This window comes from Phascolarctos cinereus, unplaced genomic scaffold, assembly GCF_003287225.1.
Source record: "Phascolarctos cinereus isolate Bilbo 61053 unplaced genomic scaffold, phaCin_HiC Scaffold_726;HRSCAF=1367, whole genome shotgun sequence".
Lineage (NCBI taxonomy): Eukaryota > Metazoa > Chordata > Mammalia > Diprotodontia > Phascolarctidae > Phascolarctos > Phascolarctos cinereus.
Window position 1 is genome coordinate 269910243 of NW_027556098.1, and position 25331 is coordinate 269935573.

At 35.6% G+C, this 25331-nt stretch overlaps 1 protein-coding gene across 5 annotated transcripts in view; it reads right to left on the reverse strand.

The window, feature by feature from the left end:
- The window catches only part of APLP2 (amyloid beta precursor like protein 2), a 91210-nt gene that overhangs the window by 49685 nt on the left and 16194 nt on the right, over window positions 1–25331 (reverse strand). Inside the window, exon 1 of one of the 5 annotated variants that reach the window (XM_078147100.1) lies at window positions 21106–21195. The exons of the other annotated variants lie outside the window; for them this stretch is intronic. Within the exon in view, the coding sequence (XP_078003226.1) occupies window positions 21106–21150 (45 nt within the window). The 5' untranslated portion in view covers window positions 21151–21195. Of the gene's footprint in view, window positions 1–21105; window positions 21196–25331 lie in introns of those variants that run through there. 5 annotated transcript variants of the gene reach the window in all.

Consider the following 25331-nt stretch of genomic DNA (forward strand, 5'->3'; position numbering starts at 1 on the left):
AAAACCAATTGAGACTATTTTAGTAGTCCAGTCAGATACCCAAATCTAGCAATCATGGAATGAAATCTGCACTCGTGTAAAATGCACTAATACCAACTAGTCAGTCAAGTTAGGCTATTCACTTTTTGAGGGTGCTACTTAATTTTGTTAAATATGAAATGAAAATATTACTACTCTCTCTCTTAGAAAATATGAGGAAAGCTACTGGCAGCACTATTAATACACCAAAAGGAGCAGACATACTCACTGCTTCACTCCTGTCAGTCACAATAATCAGCAGAGCCTTGCGGAACATACTATTAAAACAACTACATCTATTACCTGTGACTTTTCTTCACTAGAGAAACAGCCATAAGAGAATTCACAAAGTCCTTCCTATTCAATACCTGTATTTAAGACAGGACTGACTTGCAAAGCATCCATCCAAAGAATTTAGCTCAGTATTTCTCAGTTGTGCTGCACGAACACCCCTGCTGTCTTTATGAAAAGATTCCTATGCTAATGATATTTTGCCCTCTGAAATATTAGATATGAAATGATGTATTAAAATGTTACACACCAACTTTATAACATGAAAATAGGCTTAATTTTCTCTTATGCTCTTCCTTTGCCCTGTGACAAAGAATTCCATATACCAAGATCCCCCAACCCCCCAAATAATCATTTATCACCACCCTCAATATAATCCAAATCTCAAAGTGTTTTCATGGTCAAATCCTAAGAAATGCTATGGCTAAAAAAAAAAAGCAAATGTCTAATTTAGGGGTAGTTAATTTATTAACTAGTATAATCTTAAAGGTAGAGTTAACACCTGAAAAATCACATTTATCTTCTAATATTCATCTAATTAAACTAAAATTCTATATGCAGCCCTATTAAATTGTACTTCCCATTATGCAATACGAAGACTATTACCTCTAACAAAAGATGTAGTAAGACATATCATCCTGCGTAGTTTCAAAATGTTGACTACCCTTAGCAAGGCCTGAAGTTAAATTCAAATGCAGTTAAAACACAGTTAAGCCCCAACAGTGGAAAAGTGAAGATTAAAATTCAGTACCTATATGACAAGCTTGAAACATTCCCATGTAGAAAAATGTCAGGATTCTTAAAAGTTTCCTGCATTAAGAAGCCAGGAGAACCTATTCCTGTGACTGATAGTTTTGCATCACATCAACCTGAAAATACTCAAATCTTTGTTACATTTTAATCTAATTCTAATTACAAATGTCTCCAAATTTGATCTAGAAATAACCTCAAATTGTAAAAGGCTGACTGAATGACTGGCCCACTGAAATTCTAACAGCTGCTACCTACTTTCATGGGCCTAAAATTTACACAATTAACCTCTGCTTTTAATAGTGCATTAAATATTTAAGTATAAATGAAGTATCATTTCCAAGAATGAAAATGGTAAGGGCTGTCGCCAACGCTTTTTATAGCAACATGGTAATTTGTCCATCTGGATCACACTGGGAAGGATCCAAGAACCAAGATTTAAAAAGAGTATTGCCTTTTGGCATCCGGTCTAAAAAGATTCTTTCAAGAGCAAGTTATTAGGAGAAAGTCTAAAAAAATTTCTACCCTCTATGACATTCTATTTCCTAATGCTTTAGATTAGACAAATGTTAGCTCAAGTATAAAAATATTATACAAGCTTAAAAGCCAAATAATTTTCATCCTTTCTCCTAGGATTGCACTTTAATACAGCATTTTTGTAATATGAAAATAGGCTTAATATCTTCAATCATCCTTTTCCTGGGAGTGTTCTATATTGCTGGATCCTCCAACTAGCTTTTGTGAGACCATCAATATAATAATTCAAGCTCCAAAATGCTCCACGGTTGAAGTCCTTTTATACTTTAAGGATATGTAATTTCATCAGTGTGCAGACTTTCACCAAAGACAAAGACATTGTAACTTATCTGAAGGTCTTCAAGAGCTACTACAGCTATGGCCAATCTGGTGATGACCTAAGACAATTTTATTTAAATAGTCACAAATCTTGGGGGGCTCAGCTTCCCTGGAAGACTTTCATGCTGTCTCCTGCCTCAAATTACCTTGCATTTCCTTATTTTTCTATGTAATGCACCTTCCCCTTTCTTATCTTCCCCAACAATATTAATTAATTGCATGAGGACACAAAAACTGTTCTTTCTTGTTTTTTGTATGCCCAGTGCCTTGTACAGTTGCTAGGAGAGAAGATTTTTTTTATTAAATACCTTTTTTTAAATTCTTAAGTTAAACTCACACACAAAAGGACCCTATTTCCATACATGTCGCAGAACAGAAAAAGAAAATTATGAATATCCATTTTGAATAATATGCTTTTTAAGCATACAATAAATTCCATGTGTTATTTTTTAAACTATCTTGTTTGTCTAGACTTCTTTCTCAATTTACTTCTGTTCTGTAATGTGCATTTTAAAAAATGTCTCAAATGGCCCTCTTTTTTACATCATTATTGCTAATCCTCTTTTTTCTACCCTCACCAAATTAACCAAGAAGAAAAAAATACAAATAAGCAAAGTTAAGCGAAACAAATCCATGTAGTGCTGTAAAAATAAAAACTTATTTCTTTGTATCTTATATGACCATCACCTTAATCAGGAGGTGAAGAACATGTTTCATTACAGAGTTTTACATAGTTGGTCACTGACAAGTCTTTGTTCTTTTTCATTAAATTTTATTTTCAGGTCAACATTCTTTCTCCCACCACTTCATACCTCATTGAGAAAGCAAGGAAAAAAAACTCATAACAAACATGTAAAGAAAAACAAATTCCCATATTGGCTATGTCTTTTAAAAAAAACACAACTCAATCTGCAGAAAGTGCTTAAGTCTTTCAAAGTTGTTTTTAAACTGTCCTCTTGGTTCTGATCATTTCACTTTGTTTAAATATATGATTTTCAGGATTATCTGAAATCACATCTTTTGTAATTTCTTTTTTAGCTTTTTTAGCTATCCACATCACAGTGGATAGAGTGCTGGGCCCGGAGTCAAAACGACCTAAATTTAAATCTGGCCTCAGACCTTTAATAGCTGTGAGACCATAGATGACTCTCATTCAATTTCTGTCTCAGTTTCCTCAGATGTAAAATGGGGACAATAATAGTACCTGCTATCTAGGGTTTTTGGAAGGATTAAATGAGAATATTTGTAAACTGCTTAGTGGAATGTCTGGAACATAATAAGTGCTTAATAAATGCTTCTTCCCTCTCTCTCCAACCCCTTTCAAAGCTCCTTCTCAAGTATTTCACTGGAAATCCTTGTAACACAAAAGGTAAAGGAGACATCACCAGAGATTTTGGGCTCCAGCCTCTAACAGGTGTTCTCTCTTGATCTGGGCAGGCAGAAGGACAGGAAGACAGCTTTAGAGGGATTAAATAATTATTTATTCTTATTCTTCTCAAGTGGGTTGCTGATAATGGGAGCACCAAGTCCTACAACTTTCTCTAATTACTCTTCTTACAGGGGCAGGTGAGAATGAGGCAACAACCCCTACTTAGGAGCACAATTCCTATCTCATTCCCCTAAGCACATGCAGTCACATTTCCCCCCCCTAAGCTTCAATGGGAGCCGGTGGAGGAAAGCACCTTCACAAATATCTCCCAAGCCTTGATGGGGACTGATAAAGGCACACAACAGCATTCCAGCTAGTGCATTCCCCCTAAGCCTCAATGGGGGCTGGCTGAGGCAGACACACATGCACTTCCTTATGCATTCCCCTAATGCCCCCTCACTGATCAGCACTCATCTGATTTATAGGGGAGCACAAAAAGAAGGCAATTTGCCAGCAATAGCCTCACAAGTTTATGACTCTAGCAATATTATGCTGACTTAGCACTGCACAAGCCCAGTAGGCTGTTCACAAAACAACTCAAACCTTTACATTACCTCATCCCTATAGCTCATTGCGCAGTCACAGTAGAAACTGTTTATAATGTGAAAACCTGGGAATTAAGAGATTGTTTTGGACATGGATCTTGGGAACTATTATCTAAAAAAGAATAACAAAATCCACTTTACTTAACAGTCCTCTATTCCATTCAACATCTATGTTTCCTGTAGTATATTATACTCAACTTTACAGGGCTAAGTTACCATTGTTTATAAGCCTAGATCTTGGAGTTTCAAGACAATGTTAGGAACCTCAGAGTTTGTATGTCTAGGTTGTTCAGTTCTGAGCACCCTGACGCACACTGGTTGACACCATTCTTATAGCTTTACTGCTGCTCCTCGAGACATCCAAAGTTAACATTCTGGGGTTTCTCAGAGCCCTCTACTCTTGCTTCCCTGAAGATAGTTTCATAGACCACATAAGTGTTGTCTGGCCACAGTGGCACTCACTTTTGCTGGAAGGGTCCGTTTCCTATTGTTCCTAGGCTTCTGGCTGACTGCACTTTGGGGATGTTAGATATCACATATTGTAATTTTTCACTGGATTTCCTGATAATTATTTGTACTGAGAACTTCAGGGTTTGCTAGAGTGTTTGGGAGCTGGACAGCCTGCCTCATGTTTAGGCAACAATCTCGGTAGGAAGTCCACTATGAAGACATGTAAAAAGGTTTAATTAAACTGAGGATACCTTGACTTAGTCTGTCAAGAATTCTAGATTTTGGGAAAACAGTCAGAGTTCAGAGGAAAGAAAGGCTGGAGCAACTGACTAATATGCTTCAGAGAAGGTTAGTCCAGGAGACAAGAAAAATTCACAATAAAAAATTCTTAACACAAAGGAAAAGATCCAATGAGGAGAAAAAAACAGTTGTTTGTCTGAAGAGACTGACAAAGATTCTAAGAGCTCTCATAAACCAACTTAGAAGCTTTTTAAAGGAAATATGCAGAAGACAAAAGCAAGGCCAGGTTAACAAGAGTTAAATTGTAACAGAGAGGCACAGTTCTATTAAGTAGCTAAGGAATGCAAAAGCTCAGAGATGATGCTAGAAAAACATGCAAAGGTAAACCAGATTTTGTTTTTGTTTTAAGTAATACTGGAACTAAAAGATCAAAAAGAGATAATACATAATACCATTGTTTGTAGTGGATGGAATGAAGACAGCTGACAACAAAAAGTAGAGTTTTTCCAATCTTATTTCTGTTTTCTCTACAAAGAAGAATCTCCTTTACTCCAGAAGTGGTGAAACAAAAAGAACTAACAAGGATTTGATGCTCAAAATAAATAGGCTTGTAAAAGAACACCTGGATGGAATTCAAGTCACCTGGCCCAAGTGAACTATGCCCTTAGCTGTCAGTGAAAGAACTGACAAGCCTAATTCCTGAGCCTCTGTTAATGATTTTTTAAGATCATGCAAAAATAAAGGACACACCACAAACTTGGAGAAGAGCATGTCCCAATTTTCCAAAAAAAATAAAAACTCGAAAACTATAAGCTAGTGAATTGGACTTCAATTCCTGGTAAAATTATAGAACAAATTACTAAAGAAATGGCTAGCAAACCTCTAGAAAGTGAAGTGAGGACTGCAAATAGCCAGCATGGGGTTCATTGAGAATGCCAGATTAAGCACATTTCCTTTTTTTTTGGGGGGGGGAATGGCAGGATTACTAAACGAGTAGATATGAGCATGCGGTCGATATAGTTTATACAGTTACTGTGTTTTTTGTCTACTGTATAATTAACTAGATTTTGCTGACCTCTTGATAAAAGTAGTGCTAAGGAAGTAGAGATAAGGATTAGGTGATAATAGAATCAGATGGATTCAGAGAAGACTCAGATAAAATCAACTTCTCAACTACAAAATGAGGAAGGGGCACTGCTAGACAGAAGTTCAAAAAAAGATCTGGATGTTTTAGGAAACAAGCATTCATTAAGTCCTTACTATGTGTGAGGCCCTATTGTTAAGGGCTAAGGATACAAATATGAGAAAAAAGACAGCTCCTGGCCTCAAGGAGACTACATTATAATGAGGGAAAATAAACATACAAAAGGGAGCTGAAGAGAGGGTGAAGGGAGCATGATTTTGAAGCCAGAAAGGCTGGAAGGGGAAATGCTAACTATTACTTTAGCAGACTATAAACTCCGTGAGTCAGGAGTGTCAGATAGAAAGCCAAACAAGCTAAATTAATCTTGAACTTTATTGGGGGGGAGAGGGCGGGTTTACATCACTTTCAGGAGGTAAAAATCACATTACGTACTCTGCCCTCATCAGACACTGAATGGAGTATCCTGAAGTTCAAGAAAGACGTGACAAGCTAGGATTTGTCCAGAGGAATGCAACCAGCATGGAGAAGGCTCCTTGGGTCCAAGTCAAATGAAGATTGGTTGAACACAAGGAACAAGCTTACATTTAGCAGAAAGATACAAGAATGCTATGGGGGGGGGTAATGGACAGATACATGACAGCTAGCTTCCAGTATCTGAAGCAATTTCATGTGAAAGGGGATTAGACTTGTCTGTTTGGCTAGAACCAGGAGCAATGAGTAGAAGTTTCAAAGAAGCAATTTTGTGCTTGCTGTAAGAAAAAACTGCCAAATAATAAGAGCTGTCAAAAAGTGAAATAAGATGCTCTGAAAAGTGATAGATTTCCCCTGCTTGGAGGTCTTCAGGAAGATGCTGGATAACCAAAACTGTGAGGTGTATGTTTTAATTGGGATTTCTTTTACCTCTGGACTGAATTAAATTGGCTTTGAAGTCTCTTCCTAATCTCAAATTCTGTGATTCTGTGAACTTAATTAAGCTGTAGGATGGGTTAATCTCTCCCCATGCATACACCCTAATTCAGAATATAATAGGATAACATTTTGTCAAGTATTATGGCAATATTCTATATATGCTGTTTGTCTGAAGTTGAATTCTCCAAACTTAATTTCACTTAAATCTGGTAATTTAATAGGGATTTTAAAAATATACACAAATTGACTCAACTCTTATTGGTTTGTTTGTTTGTTTTAAAGCCCCGTGAGGTCCCAATAAGGAGGCCAAACGCTAGAGAACTAATGAACCACTAATTCTGATCTCCTCAGTTTTGGCTCAGTTTCTACTTGGCCAGGAAACAAGGTGGAGTCTCCACTGACAAAGATAGGGGCTGGTGCAGTAAAAACCCACTGCTTCCAATTTTCATTTCAGAAGACCATTATTAAGAGCTAGAGACCACCTATCAAGTAGAATCGATAGGGATTTTGAGATGGGAGAGGAAAAGAAAGAAATTGCCGGGGAAATGATAAACCATAGAAATGTTCAGCCCTCTACGGTGATAGTTTGCTCAAATTCTCTTTCTTATACAAATACATTTTCAAATAAAGATTCTCTAGCTGATAGGTATATTATAATGGAAAATAAATACAAATATGTATATACATAATGCATACACTGAAAAACAGAACAATAGAACTGCAAAGAGATTTTATTCAAACCAGATTTGGCTAAGTAGTACCTGACCTTGATATACATGCAACTTCCAGGACAAATTTTTAGAAGAATTCAGCTATCAGAAAATCCCCTTCCTCCCAAAAGAATCCAAAAGTGCCATGGTCAATGTAGGGCATTTCCAGAACACTTTCCCTGACATGACAAAAAGCAAAAATTTGTGGATGTAACTAAGTCATCTGGACTTCCCATTTACCAAGTCAATGAAAATAACATTAGGTTTATACCTACCATTCATTGAGAAACGCAAAATAGTTAAAAGAACCTCCAAAGTATAGCTGAATATAGCTTGAATGGGACTTTCAGGTTTGCCTGTATTTGAACAGTCCCTGAATACAGAACAGTATAATGAACATGGTGGTTACACGATGGTTACCTCATATCATTTTGCTCAATTTATGGAAACAGTCCTGCACTCACACCCAGACTATCTCATTTGCCAGCCGTATGAAAGAGAATAAATGGGTTTCTATTCACAACCTGTGAGGCATGGAGTTAAAATACTACTATCATATTTTGTAGATGGGGAAACTGAGCCTGAGCAGTTAAGTAACTTGCTCATGATAATACAGTAGATAGAATCTGAGGTAGGATCTTAGTGCAAGTCTCTGACTCTGAACCTCAGAGTTTATACTGAATGGATTATAAGATTCTTTTTATCATTCTCTGTGGAATAAATTAAATTTTAAAAACTCAAAATGTCAGAAGACCTTATGTTAATTTTTTTTTTGCTATTAGTTATCATTCGATTACAATTAACTAGGATGCCTTATCCTAATAAGAAAACATTACAGAGGTGAGATAAGAAAGCATCCAAAAATTATTCATTATCTAATCTAGGTTTTTGGTCACTCCACAGAAGCCAACCTATGGATAAAGATCAGAGCCAAACCGGGATGAAAAATGTGATTAGCATAGTGTCAATGGCATTCTTTTCATTCACCTTCTTCCACTCAAGTGGTATGAGTAGCTTTGAGGGCAAGCATAACAGCCATATATGTATTTGGCAGCTGTCTGCAAACTTATTATCAATAAGTTTCTATTTCCTGACTTTGTATTTAGCCTACTTGAAGCATGGTTTGCCTTTGCAGTCCCTGGTCCAAGTACAGCAACTTCTGGTGTCTTGTAGTGAGAGACAAAACTGTTTCCAGAATCACAGAATCATCATCATAAACAACTGACACATAGTGCCCGAAGGATATAAAATACTTCTCTCACTGCTGAGATAGTATTATGGGGGGCGGGGAATGGGGGGGGATTTTTTTTTCCCTTTCTAGTCTCTGCTTGCAGTTGTTACACAGTTACGTTTGGAAAAATCTTTGATACTGGTTGGAATTTTGATTCATTCATCTCTCCATCATCACTTCCTGATTAAGGTTTTTCTATTACAATGTTAACACTTTATCATCATACAGCTGTATATAGATCTGTGCCAAGACCAGGCACTGCCCTTTGCTGTACTCTTGGATAGAGTGGTGAGCCTTGTTTTGCCTTACCTTGGGTCTCCTGGCTTACTGGGCTGACCTCTGTCTCTCTGGAGTAGGTACTGGATCTCTGAGGTTCAGAGTAATGAATATTTAGGGCACTCTCTTAGTCTCAGAACACAGTGTCACTCAGTCAATAAGCATTTGTTAAGCACCATTTAATTTACGTTCCAGGTAATACAAAGAATAGCAAAATACAGAAATCTCAGAATTCTTGGACCTGGGTGTTGTCCAAGTGAGCACTTTGAAACTGTCACAATGTACTGGGCTACCCTGGGGCTGTCTCTAGGAAACCTTTCACTCTGCTTCCAAGTCTTCCTTGATGGAACTGGTGTTTCCTTTACTTGAGGGGTCACTTTTCATATTGCCTGGGGTTTCCTGAAGACTTTTTGTGCCGTTTAGGAGTAGAAAATGTCACTTAATACAGTTTCTCACTGAATTTCTTTACCATTATTCAGACTGGCTAGATCTTCAGGACTTTGCTGGCTTAAGTCCCTCAGAGCTGGGTGGTCAAGCTAAATCGTGGCTAAAGTCCTATTAAGTCTGCTTATTCGTAATATTTTTTAACTTTAAGTAAATAGCATAAATAAAATTTACAAAGAAATGCTTAACAGGAAAAACTGTAAGCATCTTAAATACTTCAGAAGTAACTTTTAGTAACAATTAGCACATTAAATCCATTCAGAATTATTAACAGGGTACATACATAGCAAGGGATGTATCTACTGCCAACACTGTCCAGAAATGACTATTTGGCCAGTATAATCATGTATCACATTCCCACTAGGCAGTAATGTTAAGCCTGTTTCTATTTACCAACTCAGTTATTGTGAAGAATGTGCACAATAAACCTTTAAGCCCTACCTACTCCAACTATTATTGTGCAATGAACTTAAAAGTGACTTAAATTTAAGGATGTTTTAAGGAATACCAAAAAACCTAAAACTATTATTCTAAATGACTAAAAATGAACTTTTCCCAAATATGCTAGTTGATTTTCCCCAGAACACCTAGTCTAGGGCTGTATTATTCAGGCATGCTGAAAAAATCTAAAACTAAAGGTATAACATGTTCAATGGAAAACAAGAATTAACTAAGTTTGTTTTTAAAGTGTACAAAAGTGCATACAGATCAACACCTTACACCGTATACCAAAATAAAGTCAAAATGGATACACGATGTAGATACTAAATAAACTAGAAACTAAAAAGAATGATTTCAAAACTAAAAAAGGCTGATACTGTAAAAGCAAACTGGGAGAGTAAGGAATAGTTTCCACGTCAGATTTATGGAGAATGGAAGAATTTATGACCAAACAAGAGACAAAGAACATTATGAAATGCAAAATGGATGATTTTGATTACATTAAATTGAAAAGTTTTTGCACTAAAATTGCAACTAAGATTAGGAAGGAAGCAGAAAATTGGGAAAGAATTTTTTACAATAAGTATCTCTCATAAAGGCCTTATATCTAAAACATATAGATAACTGAATCAAATTTATAAGAATACAAGTCATTCCTCAATTGATAAATGGTCAAAGGATATGAACAGGCAGTTTTCAGAGAAAGAAATTAAAGCTATCTATAGTCATAAGAAAAAAATGCTCAAAACGCAAATTAAAACAAACACATCACACCTATCAGATTAGCTAACATAACAAAACAGAGAAATTATAAATGCTGGAGATGTAGGAAAATTGGAATACTAATGTATTGCTGGTGGAGCTGTGAACTGATCCAACCATTCTGGAAAGCAATTGGGAATTATGTAAAACTGTGCATCTGTTTTGGGGCAGCCAGGCAGCCCAGTGGATAGAGCTCTAGCCTTGGAGTCAGGAGGACCTGAGTTCAAGTCTGACCTCAGACACTTGACACTTACTAGCTATGTGACCCTGGGCAGGTCATTTATCCCCGATTGCCTCACCAAAAAAAAAAAGTGCATACCTTCTGACCCAGCAATACCACTTCTAGGGCTGTATCCCAAAGAGATCATAAAAATGGGGAAAAGACCCACATGTACAAAAATATCTATAGCACCTCTTTTTGTGGCGGCCAAAAAACTGGAAATCAAGGGCAGCTAGATAGTGCAGTGGATAGAGCACCGGCCCTGACATCAGGAGGACCTGAGTTCAAATCTGGCCTCAAACCAAACACTTGACACTTACTAACTGTAAGACCCCAGGCAAATCCCTTAACTCCAACTGCCTAAAAACTAAAAAAAAACAAAAACAAAAACCCAAAACATGGAAATCGAGAGGATGCCCATCAATTGGGGAATGGCTGAACAACCTGTGCTGTATAAATGTAATGGAATACTACTGTGCCATAAGAATGATGAGCAGGGAGACTTTAGAAAAACCTGGAAGACCTTTTATGAATTGATGCTGAGTGAAGAGAACAGAACCAAAAGAACATTGTACACAGTAACAGCCACATTGTATGATGACTTTGGTAGACTTAGCTCTTTTTAGAAATGCAAGGATCTAAGACAACTCCAAAAGATTGATAATGGAAAATTCTATCCACATTCAGAGAAACAAGTATGGAGTCTGAATGCAGATCAAAGCATACTATTTGCTCTTTGTTTTGTTTCTTCTTTCTCGTGTTCCTCCCATTGGTTCTAATTCTTCTTTACATGACTAATGTCAAAATGTTTAATAAGAATGTACATGTAGAGTCTATATCAGACTGCACACCATCCTGGGGAGGGGAAGGAGTCAGAGAAAATTTAAAGCTCAGAAGCTTATAGAAGTAAATGTTGAAAACTAAAAATAAATTAATTTTAAAAAGTATACAAAAGTAAAATTGATCAAATTGTACATTTTACTTTTACAAAGAATGCAAATCTCAATCAATATGTATTGCGAACTTCTGTATTAAAACCACAAGATTTCCAAATACCCATTTTTACCAGAACTTTAAAAATGTTTTTTAATACAGAGAGAGAGAGAGAGAGAGAGAGAGAGAGAGAGAGAGAGAGAGAGAGAGAGAGAGAGAGAGAAATCTACGCAAATGCCAAGCTCTTGGTTTGTTATTCCATAGTAGCAACAGCTACACCAACTAAGTTCAAAGGATGTAGAAACTCCATCTTTTCTCTGATTTATGTAAGATTAAAATTGAAAAGCAAATACAAGGGAGCATTATCAGCTCACGCCAGATCTACTTGCAGACAATAATTCTTCCTATCTTGGACCCCTGCCCATGTGCATTATTGTAATTATCAGCAATTTAAAAAAATAAAGCAATAAAACTAGGGATGAACAGCTCAACTGTAGATTTACTGCCTGCTGTGTCAGCCTTTAATTAGTCTTTCTGGGTTCAAGCCGCCATGCTACTAAATAAATGCAAAGAGAGTAGGTTAGAAACAGAAAGGGAAAAAGCCAGACTTAGAGATACTAAGCACAAATGAAAAATTATATTCCTTTATAAAATATAATAACTTTGACCATTTACAATTTTAAAATGCAATTCTCCAAGTACAGTGTTAAAACTACTGTGAAACTACAAGCGACCCCCAGGTATTCTTACATACTGATTTCTGGTTATATTCATTTTTTTAAAAAATTATATACTTTGAAATTTAATATAAGAATAATTCTAATGATCATTTATTAGAACCTTGATTGAAATGTTATCAAGGAGAGAAAATACTTTTATTAATTCTGGAGGCATTTGCTTTTATTAGGTCACAAGCAAAAAGGGTTAAACACCAACAGTTGAGAACTATGGTTTTACCAGCCATTCAAAAACATAACCAACACAAGGACTAGGGAACACCTAAACAAATTAGGATACACAAATATATACTATAAATATTGTAACAAATAACACTGTGCTATAAGAAACAATGTAAAAGATAAATATACAGAAAAACGTGAAATGATACAAAAGTAAGTAGTCAACAAAAAACAAACACAATGAATAAAACAATGTAAATATAAATTAAAAGTGACTTGCAAAATGGTAACTTTGGCTTTAAAGAAGTGATAACCCAGCTGCAGCTAGGTGGCACAGTGGATAAAGCACCAGCCCTGAAACCAGGAGGACCTGAGTTCAAATCCAGCCTCAGACACATAACACTTACTAACCACGTGACTCTGGGCAAATCACTTAACCTAAACTGCCTCACTCAAAATAAATACATAAGAATAGCAAATGTTTTTTTTAAAAGTGATAACTGAAAACATATCTATCCCACATTATTTCTTTGCAATGTTTCTGTGTTCTCGGTTGGGGAAATCTGTGAATATGGATTATTATATATAATGCTGCCTTTTTTCCAACCTATTGGTTGGCTTGGGGTTTTTTTGGCCTTCCTATTTTTTAAACAATTCTGTTACTCTCTGGAATTAGAGATCAAAATAATTGGATAAATATTAATTCTTCATGGGTAGATCAAGCTAATATAATAAAAATGACAATACTAACTAATTTGCTTTTCGATGCCATACAAAACTGCCAAAGGATTAGAGCTAGAAAAAAAATGAAAAAAAGTAGGAAAGAAGGACCTACAAGTGTCAAATCTCAAACTATACAACAAAGCAGCAATCATTCAAAATGATTTGGTACTGCTTAACAGATAGGCCAGAGCAGTGGCACAGATTAGCTATACAATATGCAAATCAAAACTAACCTAGCAACCTAGTGTTACAGAAACCCAAAGGGAACCTGAAGGCATTAGGGTAAGGGTAAGAACTCACTATTCAACAAAAACTATTTGGAAAACAGTCTGATAGAAATTAGGTATGAACAAACAACACACACGCAAGCTCCAAATAGATAAATGGCCTAAATACAAAAAGTTACATCATAAGAAAGTTAGAAGAGAAAGGAAGATCTATGGATACTGAAAAAGTTCAAAACCAAAGAACTAGAGAAGATCAGAGGATAAAACTGACAATTTTTATTAAAAAAAAATTTTTTTGCATAAACAAAATGAATGTACCCAAATTTAGAAGGGAAATGGATATGAGAGGGGAAAAAACTGCAGCAAATTTGGCTGATTTATCTATTATTTTCAAGATTTGGGATTACTGTTTCAAATGCATAAGAAGTCACTGCCCAAACGATAAATGGTCAAAGGATATGAACAGGCAGTTTCAAGGAAAGAATAAGTTCTCAAAAACTTGAAAAATGCTCCAAACTAGTATTAAAATACGTATATTAAACTTCAAACTTCAATGGACCAGCAAAACTGACAAAAAGGGAAAATGATAAACACTGGAGGTACTCTGAGAAAATAGGCACACTAGTTTCCTTGGTGCAATTGTAAATTGGTCCAGTCATTCTGGAAAACAACGCAGAACTATGTCCCAAAAGTTACTAAACAATGCTTATCTTTTGACCCAGCATTACCACTACTAGTTCTATACCCCAAAGAGATCAGAAAGATATGTACAAAAATATTTATAGAAGGCCTGCTGTTAGTGGCAAAGAACTAGAAATTAACAGAGTGCCCATTAATTTGAGAACAGCTGAAGACCCATGAATTAAGGAGAAGATGAATAAAAAAGTATAATGAGTGCCAATGGGATACTATTATACCAAGAGAAATGATGAAAGAGACCATTTCAGAAAAAACTAGGAAGACACGTATAAACTGATGCAGAATGAAGAAACTAGAGAACAATTTATACAAACCTCACAACATTACAAAAGCAATTCTAAAAGCAGTTAAGAACTCTAATCAATGCAATGACCAACACAATTGCAGATGACCAATGAAAAAGCATGCCAACATCCTTCTGATGGAGAAGTTATAGACTCAAAAAATAAAATGAGATTTACCTTATTTGGACACTATCAATCTAGGAATTTGTTTTGTTTTACTATGCAAGCTTGTTACAAGAGCTTTGTTTTTTCTCCCCGTGGTAGGGGCAGTTGGTAGAAGTCGATTTTAAGTTACTATAGTAAATAATAATGCTTAAAGCAGGTATGATAAAACCTATTTTTGTCTAATTGAAGGAAAATCATTCTGATTTTAGGAAAGCTACAAACAACATAGAATATGTAACAATAAAATAAACCCAAACTGAATGCTTCATAATTACAACCATTTTTGGTACTCCATTAGAATTGAAAATGTGCATCTCTCTAACATCTTCATACTTCAGAGAGGAGAGACTGGCACTGAACACTGAATATACTGCCAAACAAATCTGATGTGTTGGTTGGTTCTGCTAAATCACCTTTATTTTCCCGTTTTAAATTCCAGTTACAAATGGAAGGCTCACTGAGTGGAGAAGATATTCAGGAATGAACATAATGTAAAAATAAAAGATATCAATAGGATTAAAAAACAAAATGAGTACAAGGTTGCAACAATCAAGTAGCATATGTAAAGTAGGACTAAACTTTTAAGCAAAACAAGCCACAAATACCAGTGAAGATTTTTCTTAACTTAAGAAACAGAATTTAATGGCAGAAGAAAGAACCTTAATTATAATTAATGGTTTGGGCCGTCCCACAAAATGGAAAAGAGTAGCAAAATGGATTGGAAAACAAAACAAGTTTCTACATACAACAAACACATTTTTAAAATTCTTATCATCAAAAATGAAAAGCTCAGAGAAAATTTATTATGCTTCAGATGAATCAAAAGAGGCAGCAATAATTTTAGACAAGGTAAAAACAAAAATTGATACTGTCTAAAGAGAGAAATAAGGAGAAAAGAATGGGGGGAAAAGCACTTATTATTAGGCACTTGTGATGTACTTCACATTGTGATGAATTGGGACACAAGAGGAAAAGACAACATCATATAAGGGAATATGAGGGAAAGAAGAATTCAGTACATGAAAGCTGCATTAACTACCAACTTTTCCCAAAATAAGAAGTATTGAATTTTATTATAATTCTAAAAAACTGGAAGAGAGATTTTGGGGAGTGTGTATGTGCAGGTATAAATGGACTGAAATGTGCGCCACTTATAACCTACAGAGATGAGACTAAGCTCTCTGTCTATCCCAGGCATGACAACTGTCAATATGTTTACAATGTCAAAATAACTCAAAAATTTTATCATTTCCAAATTTTTAGCACACTGACAATGTTCTGAAGTACTTTCCATTTCCCCCTCATTATTTCATTGCACAATTTTTCATAAAATTAAAAATGTACCTTAAAGCCTTGAATTTAACATCACTTCCCTCAAGCCCACATCAAAGCAACGCAATGTTTATTGCTTACTTAAATGAGGAGTGAGGAATGGAAAGAGAGAATTTATATCTCGAATGTCTTCCACAGATAGCCTTATTCTTCCTCTGTGCAGCCAGAGTTCATATAGCTCTGGATTAATTGCAACAAGATTACTTCTGGTAGTATCAATGTGTTTGCTAATTTGTTTTCTATAATTCTACCTGCTGCTTTTAAAAATACCTGTCTGCAAGGTATCATCCAAGATTATCCTTTACACTGAAGAGGTTTAGTCTCCAACATTAACCACAGAAGACACAATTGAATCAACTGCCCCAAAACAATGTTTCAGAACAAGGAAACTAACTCTTAGTTTGTCTAAAGATTATCTTAGGCAGATGGTTTTTTGATTAAAAACATGATAAAATTTCCTGAAGATATAGCTTCAGGTACCTAACTATGCCTGCTCGGAACAATTAAGGTCAAGGTCCTAGAATTTATCCAGTCAACAAATGTAAAGGAAAACTAGTAAAAATGATCTTATTTCCTTCCCTCTTCACTCAGTTAACTGGGTATATAAGGGCCTAGAGTCCAGGTGCTTATGTGAAGCCTTCCTTCATTTTAACAAAGGGTAAAATACAAAAGTGCAAAGTTGCATCTACCATCAGTAGAAGTCTCAGCTTTTATGCTACTTTGCTAAGGAAATATACTATATAGTGAGGAAATTTCTTGTGTGGGCTATGTCAAAGTAAAATTTATCAATTAAAACAACAAAAAGATTAAAGGTGCTTTCTTAGTAAGAATCATTCTCAATATTACCACCTATAAACAAAATACCCTAGAGAATTCTAAAAATTCACTTTAAAAACTGACTGATAAAATACTTCCATCAAGTAGCAGTATTTCAGAATGGGACACTGGAAAGCAGTGTTGGAACCATCAGTTAAACATACACCAAACTGTAAGTAATAGAGATTAAGAGTCAGATTAATATTCTTTTTCTGCTCTTCTTTGAATAAGGAAATATTTATATTAGTTGATGTTTGTCAACTTCATAAAAATTAAAAAGAAATTTTTCTTTTTAAAAACTGGAGATCTAAATGAAGGGTTTTGACTTGAGTTTCTGTGCTTTAGTGGGGGAGAAAAAAAGCTGATTTAGAGACAGAAAACTGGCTCCAAATTCTAGCTGATTCCCTTAATCTGTATAACCATCTATCTGCAGTCACAACTTCTCTTCTCATACAACAAGGCTGAATTATAAAATCTTTCAGGTCCTTTCTAGATTTATCTAACATCACAAACTGACAGGATTAATTTAGGAATAACAACACACAAGTGAGACAACACAATAAAATGAAAAACAAAACCAAAAACCAAAAACCAACTGAACTGGCAATCAACTAACCTAATCACAGCACAAGTGTGTGATTTTGGACACAAAATACCACCCATCTGTGATCCAATTTCCTAATCTATAAAATGACAAAATAGATCCCCTAAAGTCCTTTCAGCTCTAATGAGTACATAACTTTGGGAAGTGATAGCTGTACAGGAGAAGACCATCTAAAAAACTCTTGCAATAATTCAAGTAATGAGGGTTGAGGATACAACGGGAATTGAAAGGGCCAAACCTAAAGCCATTTCAAAGAAAAAATGGAACTTGGTAACTATTAAGATGTAAAGAATGAAAAATAATATGCTAAAAGATAGATGGTTTTAAAAGCTCAGCAGGCAAAAAATATGGCAATTTCAACATGATGAAACTTAATAGGGATAAAATATAGAGTCTTGTACTTAGGTTCAAAACTTCAACAGCAGAAGTACAGAAAGGGGAGATGTGACTAGACAACAATTCACACAAGAAAATAATAGCTGACTGTATATTGACTATAAGTCAACAGTGTGACAGCTGCCAAAAAAAAAACAGCTAATGCGATTTTTTTTTGGGTGAAGCAATTGGGGTTAACTGACTTGTCCAGAGTACACAGCTAGTAAAAGTGTTATGTGTCTTGAGGCCGGATCTGAACTCAGGTCCTCCTGACTCCAGGGCCAGTGCTCTATCCAACTGAGCCACCTAGCCACTCCTAGCTAAAGCAATCTTACACTACATTAATAGAAGCATATTGTCCAGAACAAAGGAGGCAGTATTCCCATCATACTCTGCACTAGTGAGGCCACATCTAGGATATTATATTCAATTTTGGACATGTTTTAGGAAAACACTGGCACACTAGAATATCTCCAGAAGTAGCCTACTGGGGGATCTAAGAGGTTTGAAAACTACATTCACAAGAAACTACTAAAGAAACTGGCTATGTTTAATTTCATAATGAACAGATTGTTGGACATGATTGCAGTCTTCAAGTTATCTGACTTCCATGTAAAATACAAAGATAAGAATTTTGGACTAATAAATAAATATTAGAGTGAGGCAAATTACTGCTGAATCCAATTAGGACTCCGCACTCTACAACACTAAAGCACTCTATAACAATAAAGTCCTACTCTGATGCCTCATTCACAGCTTGAAGATTTGACTCTAGAGTCTAAAAAAATCTATGCAGGATGAGTATAAATTCTAATAGGTCTTAATGGCTGCAAAGGCTTTGCTTATGTGCCCAGTAACTCTATGTCAATAGTTCAAAGACTGGCATAGGTAAGTCCAAAGAGGTTTGATACTTGATTGATCGCAAGACGAATTTTACAGCCACAGTAACTCTCAATGACTTCCTACTAAGTAAAAATATTAATGCAGTCTAACTTTTAGAGGTTTCAAATATTGGAATGGACTACCTTATGAAGTAGAACAGTTCCAGTCAACTGAGATGCTTACATAGAATCTAGGTAATTATTTGTTAGGTTATCATAAAAAGGAATTCATACCTCTCATTCTTGGACAACTTTCAAACAGCCTAAAACTGATCTTCCTGTCTCATCTCCCTGACTTCTGCTCCTTTCTCTACTCTAAGCCATCTTTCAAATCAATACTCAAGTAGAGGCATGCATTGGAGATATCTCCAGTTCTGTTTCAGACCACCACAATAAAGTGAGTCACACACTTTTTTTGGTTTCCCACCCAGTGCACATAAACATTATGTTTACACTATACTGTAGTCTATTAAGTGTGCAATGATAGTATTATATCTAAAAAAAGTACATACCTTAATTAAAAAATACTTTATTGCTAATAAATGCTTTCATCTGAGCCTTCAGCAAGTCTTTTTGCTGGTGGAGGGACTGTAACTCATTAGGGTGGTGGCTACTGAAGTTAAGGATAGCTGTAGCAATTTCTTAAAATAAGACAATGAAGTCTGCCCCCTTCATTGACTCTTCCTTTCACTTGAACACTTAGAAGCCATGGTAGGGTGATTAATCAGCCTAATTTCAACATTGCTGTATCTCAGGGAACTGGTAGGCCAGAAGAGAAGAGAAGAGGAAGAGCGACTGGAAATGGCAAGTTGGTGGAGCCGTCAGAACACACACATTTATCAGTTAAGTTTGCTGTCTTGCATACACCCAGATTGTGACGCCCCAAACAACGTTACAACAGTAACATCAAAGTTCACTGATCACAGATCACCATAACAGAATAAGATGAAAAAGCTTGAAATATTGCAAGAATTAAAGAAATATGACAGAGACAAGATGTAAGCACATGCTATCCAAAAAATAGCGCTAACAATCTTAAATTTTTAAAAGACCAGGATCTGCAAAGCACAAAGTAATCTTACTTTGAAGATTAGTCTAATCTGGGACCCTCCAGAGTTTCCCTATACAAATGTTTTAGCTAATCATTCAAGGCCTTCCATAATCTTGCACCAACATATTTTAGCAACCTTATCTTATCTCCTTCACTTTCTCTGTCCTAGTAAAATTAAAGAATCAACAAATGCTAGAACTAGAAATAACGTTAGAGATCATTTATTACAAACCTTTTTTTTTAAACACAAAAACTGAGATATCAGTTACTTGTCCCCCAATCCCATCACCCCTTCTACGACCCCTATGCACCTGCACAGGTCATTTCCTGTATTTAAAATGGATCCCCTCTACCATCTCTACTTGTTGAAATCCTTTCCTTCTGCCAATACCCAATTCAGTGTCTTCCCTACCATGACCCCTGAAGTGATAGATCTCAATAACTCATGCTTTTCATTTTGAGCTCTCCTCTATACCCATTTGTTGTTCAATCATTTCACTTGCGTCCAACTCTCTGTGACCCCATCTGAGGTTTTCTGGGCAAAGATAGTGGAATAGTTTGCTATTTCCTTCTCTGGCTCATTTTTACAGATGAGGAAACTGAGGCAAACAGGATTAAATGACTTTGATTTGCCCAGGATCACCAAACTACTAAGTGTCTGAGGGCCATCTCCAGTTGTCTTGATTTATATCTTGCCCCTGGACGAGAGAATAAGGCTGGTGACTGCACAACCCTCCCTCCCTTAAATTCAATTCACTAGAAAGTCACAGCATCACCTTCCTGATGTTATAGTTCTCTTGGAGAACGAAGGACAAACAACAAGTGTCTTAGGCCAGATTTGAATTCATGCACAAAACGAATAAAGGTTAAAATTAGAAGGGAAACAGTTAAGTGGGGGAGAAGGGGGAAAACAACTTTGCAGCAAATGTCTCCGATGTTTTATTTCCAAAATAAATAAGGAATTAATTCAAATTTATAAGGACAAGAGCCATTCCCCAATTGATTAATGGTCAAAGGATATGAAAAGACAGTTTTTGAAGGGAAGAATAAAAGGTATCAATAAAAATATTTAAAATACTTCAAATCACTAATTGGAGAAATTCAAATTAAAGCAGCAAGATGTCCTATTACATATTCATATGAGTAAAAATGAGAAATGTTGAAAGGGAAAAAAACACATACACTCATAGTGGAGCTAAAAATTGGTCTAGTCATTCTGGAAAACAAAATTGAACAACCAAAATGTAATAAACTCTGCAGATTGCCTTTGACCCAGCAAAACCACTACTAGGCATATTCCCCAAAGAAATCAAAGAAAGAGAAAAAAGACCTATCTGTGCAAAAATATTTATAGCATAAGAAATGAGCAGGTAAATTTCAGAAAAACCTGGTAAGACTCACATGAACCGATGCTGAGTGAAATGAGCAGAAACAGGAGAACAGCATACACAGTAACAACACCACTGTGCAATGATCCACTATGACAGACTTAGGTCTTCTCAGCGATACAGCAATCTAAGACAATTCCAAAAGACTAATTATGAAATATGCTATCCACAAAAAGAACTATGCTGTCTGCATGTAGATCAAAGCATACTATTTTCACCTTTTTGTTTCTTTCTCAAGGTTTTTCCCTTTTGTTATAATTCTTCTTTCACAAAGTGACTAATATGGAAATATGTTTAATATGATTGTACATGTATAACCTATATCAGATTGCTTGCTATCTTAAGGGAGAGAAGGAAAAAATTTGCAACTCAAATTCTTATAAAAGTGAATGTTTAAAACTTATCTTCACATGAAATCGGAAAAAAAATAAAATACTATTAAATAGAAAAGAAGTTTATAGCAGCCCTTTTTGTGGTGGAAAAGAACTGGAAATTAAGGGCACTTCCCACCTATTGGGTAAAGGCTAAACAAATGACAGAACATAAATGTAATGGAATATTACTGTGCCTTGGATGAAGGGGACTGTTTAAGAAAAACCTGGGAAGACTCATATGACCTAATGTAGAGATAAGTCAGCAGAATCAGGACAATTTATACAAAAACATTGTGAAGACAAACAACTTTAGAAAGATGTAGCTCTGATCAATGCAGTGAACAACCAAAATTCCAAAAGACTGTGTCTGATGAAGCATGTTAACCTTCTACCTCCTGAAAAAAAAAAAAAGATGACGAACTCCTGGTGGGCAATAATTAGACATCTGGGAGACAAGTAATGTAGGAATTTGTTTTGCTTGTCTATGCTTCTTTGTTACATTTGTTTTGCTTTGATTTGTTTTTTTCAACAGGAGAAGGAGAAGAAGGTAGAAAATATACAGATTTTGTTTAGACATTAAAAACAAAATTTAATTTAAAATGAAAAGAAAGCAATTTGGAATTATGCCCCAAAATGAACTGCTGCATGTACACCCTTTGATCAGCAATACCACTATCAGGCATATACTCCAAAGAGGTCAAAGAAAAAAGGAAAGGAATTTTATGTGTAAAAGATTTTTATGGTAACGCTTTTTGTAGTGACAAAGAACTAAAACTAATTGAGGAATGGCTGAATGGTATATGGATGCAATCAGATATTGTTAAAGCATTAAAAATGATTTTTTAAACCATTAAAAATGATTCCAAAGACATCTGGCAAGACTTACATGAACTGATGCAGTAAAGTGAAGAGAACCAGAATAATCTATACAATAACATTACTATAAAGACAAACAACTCTGAAAGACTTAAGAACTTTAATCAATGCATTGATCAGCCACAATGGGCATGCTACCTCTAGACTCAAAGATGAACTCAAGAAACAGACTGAGGCATTTCTGGACATCACCAATAAAGGAATTTGCTTTGCTTGACCACTTTGCTTTGTTTTCCTCACTCCCAAATGAGAACTGAGAAGGCCAGAAACAATCCTAGACAAGCACAGCTGTAAAAGTTAGATGTCGTGACTAATGTGAAAATGTTAAAATAGGAATGTATATGTAGAGCTTACATCAGACTGCATGCTGTCATGGGGGGGGAGGGGTAGAAAATTTAAAACTCAAAAGCTTATTGGGGGAAAAGGACTCACATGTACAAAAATATTTATAGCAGCTCTTTTTGTGGTGGCAAAGAATTGGAAATTGAGGGGATGCCCATCAATTGGGGAATGGCTGAACAAGTTGTGATATATAAATGTAATGGAATACTATTGTGCTATAAGAAATGATGAACAGGCTGACTTCAGAAAAACCTGGAAAGACTCGTATGGACTGATGCTGAGTGAAGTGAGCAGAACCAGGAGAACGTTGTACACTGTAACAGTCACATTATGTGATGACTAATATTGATACACTTAACCCTTCTCAGCAATTCAAGGATCTAAGACATCTCCAAAGGCCTCATGATGGAAAATGCTATCCACAAAGAAGAAAGAAATATGGAATCTGGATGCAGATCGAAGAATACTATTTGCCAATTTTTTTTCTTCTGTTGTGTTTTGTTTTCCTCTTTCTGGTGGTTCTTCCTACTGGTTCTAATTCTTACTTACAATCTCACTAATGTGAAAATATGTTTAATAGGAATATATATGCATAACCTATATCAGATTGTATGCTGTCTTAGGGAGGGAGGTGGGGAAAAATTAAAATTCAAAAGCTTATGGAAGTGACTGTTGATAATTCAAAATAAATTAACTTTTTAAAAAAGTTACACATTGAATTTTGTATCTACTTTAAAGGAATAGCAAGCTCTACATAATAGAGATCTGGAGGCCATCTCTAGTCATCCTAATCTATATCTTGCCACTGGATTCAGATGGCTCTGAAGGAGAAAGTGAGACTTGGTGACCTTGCACAGCCCCCCCTCACTTAACTCTAATTCACTTCGAAATCATGGCATCATCTCCCTGATATTATGGTCCTCTTCGAGAACAAAGTACAAACCACACAACTACAATCTCTATGTGTATGTAGACTCTCATAAAAATTATATATAAAGAATAGACATGTACTAGTTATAATTAATGTTCTTTTAGTCACCTTCATTTGATCATCAGATCTGACTTTCCCATACACACCCTGGATAACATCTTCCTTTCTTTCAGCTACAATAAGACTACATTACTGAAAATCTTAAAATCTGTTTCACCTACAGCATGGATCTCTTCTTGTGTATACTCTGGGTAGTCTTTTCTCCATCTTTGTTTTCTTCTGTTCCATTTCCTCTTTCTTTGCAAGTATATCTGTGACTGTGAAGTCCAAATGTGGTGGCTTCACTGCCCTTGATAGTGAAGTTAGTTATTAAAAAACTTCACTTAAGATGGAAATCAACATTATAGAGGTGATGAAAAGACAGGCACACTAATGTATTTTTGGTGATTTTGGCATTTTGGCAGAACAATTTGGAATGAAGTAAATAATGTAGCTAAAGTGTGCACAGCTTATGAACCAGAGATTCCAAAGTGCTTTACATATGTTATCTCATTTAATGTAGACAGCTGACTACCTAAAATTTGAATGTTTTTGTATAAATAAAATCAATGAATACAAAAGTGAAAAAGAAACAGAATGGGGAAAAAAATACATCAAAGTTACTAATAGAAGTCTAACATCAAAAATATAGAGAATCGACACAAATAATTCCACAAAAGATAAACAGGCAAAGGTTGTTAAGTCTTCAGAAGAATTGGAGATTTTTAATAACCACATGAAAACAAGCTCCAAATACTGAAGAAAATAGTAAGAAATGCATATGTAAAACAACTAATGATACCATGGAAACAGAGTAGCTTGACAAAGGAAATGTCTAGTTTTACTTCAATTGCATTTTAAATGGCATTAAAGATAACTTTTAAAATAGAAAACAACTCAGGTTTTGCTTCAGACCATGTAAACTGGCCAAGAGGACAAAAGATGGAGGCAATCAATGCTGGAAAAACTGTGGGAAGATAGTAACAATAATGCTCTGCTGGTGAAAGTGTTTTTAAGTGTTACAACAATTCTGTAAATGAATTTGAAATTATACTAAAACAGTGATTGAACTGCAGATATACTCTGACCTAGCAATACTTCTATTGAGCACACATCCTACCACACTCCCCTTTCCCCTCCCCCCCAAAAAAAGTTCAAGAGAATAACAAGCTATAGTACCTACCTCTCAGAACAGCATCTCTGGCTAGCTGTTTTTTCCTTACAAATCTAAAGATGCTTCTTGGCAATTTTCACCCACTGTCCCTAGTGTAGATCTCTACAGCCAGGCAGAATAAGCTTAATCGTTCATTTAACAGACTTTCAAGTACATGAAAAAAGCTTTCCTGTGTTCCACGTAACCAGTCTTTTCTTCCCCAGGATAAATATTCCCAGTTCCCTCAACCATTCTTCACATGGTATGAATATGAAACCCTTCAATATCCTCTGGATGAACTTCAGCTTATCAGAAGCCTTTCTAAAACACTGCACCCACACTGAACAATACATTCTAGATGTGGTATGATCATTACAGAATACTGTCTGAGTATCTCTCAGGTTAAATGGACACAAATACAGAGTAAAATCTAAAAGTAGACTAAGATTGCATTAGTTTTGGCTGCTTTATCAGCCTGCTGAGTCACTAAGCTTGCATGCAGTTCACTTAAGCCACCAGAGTCC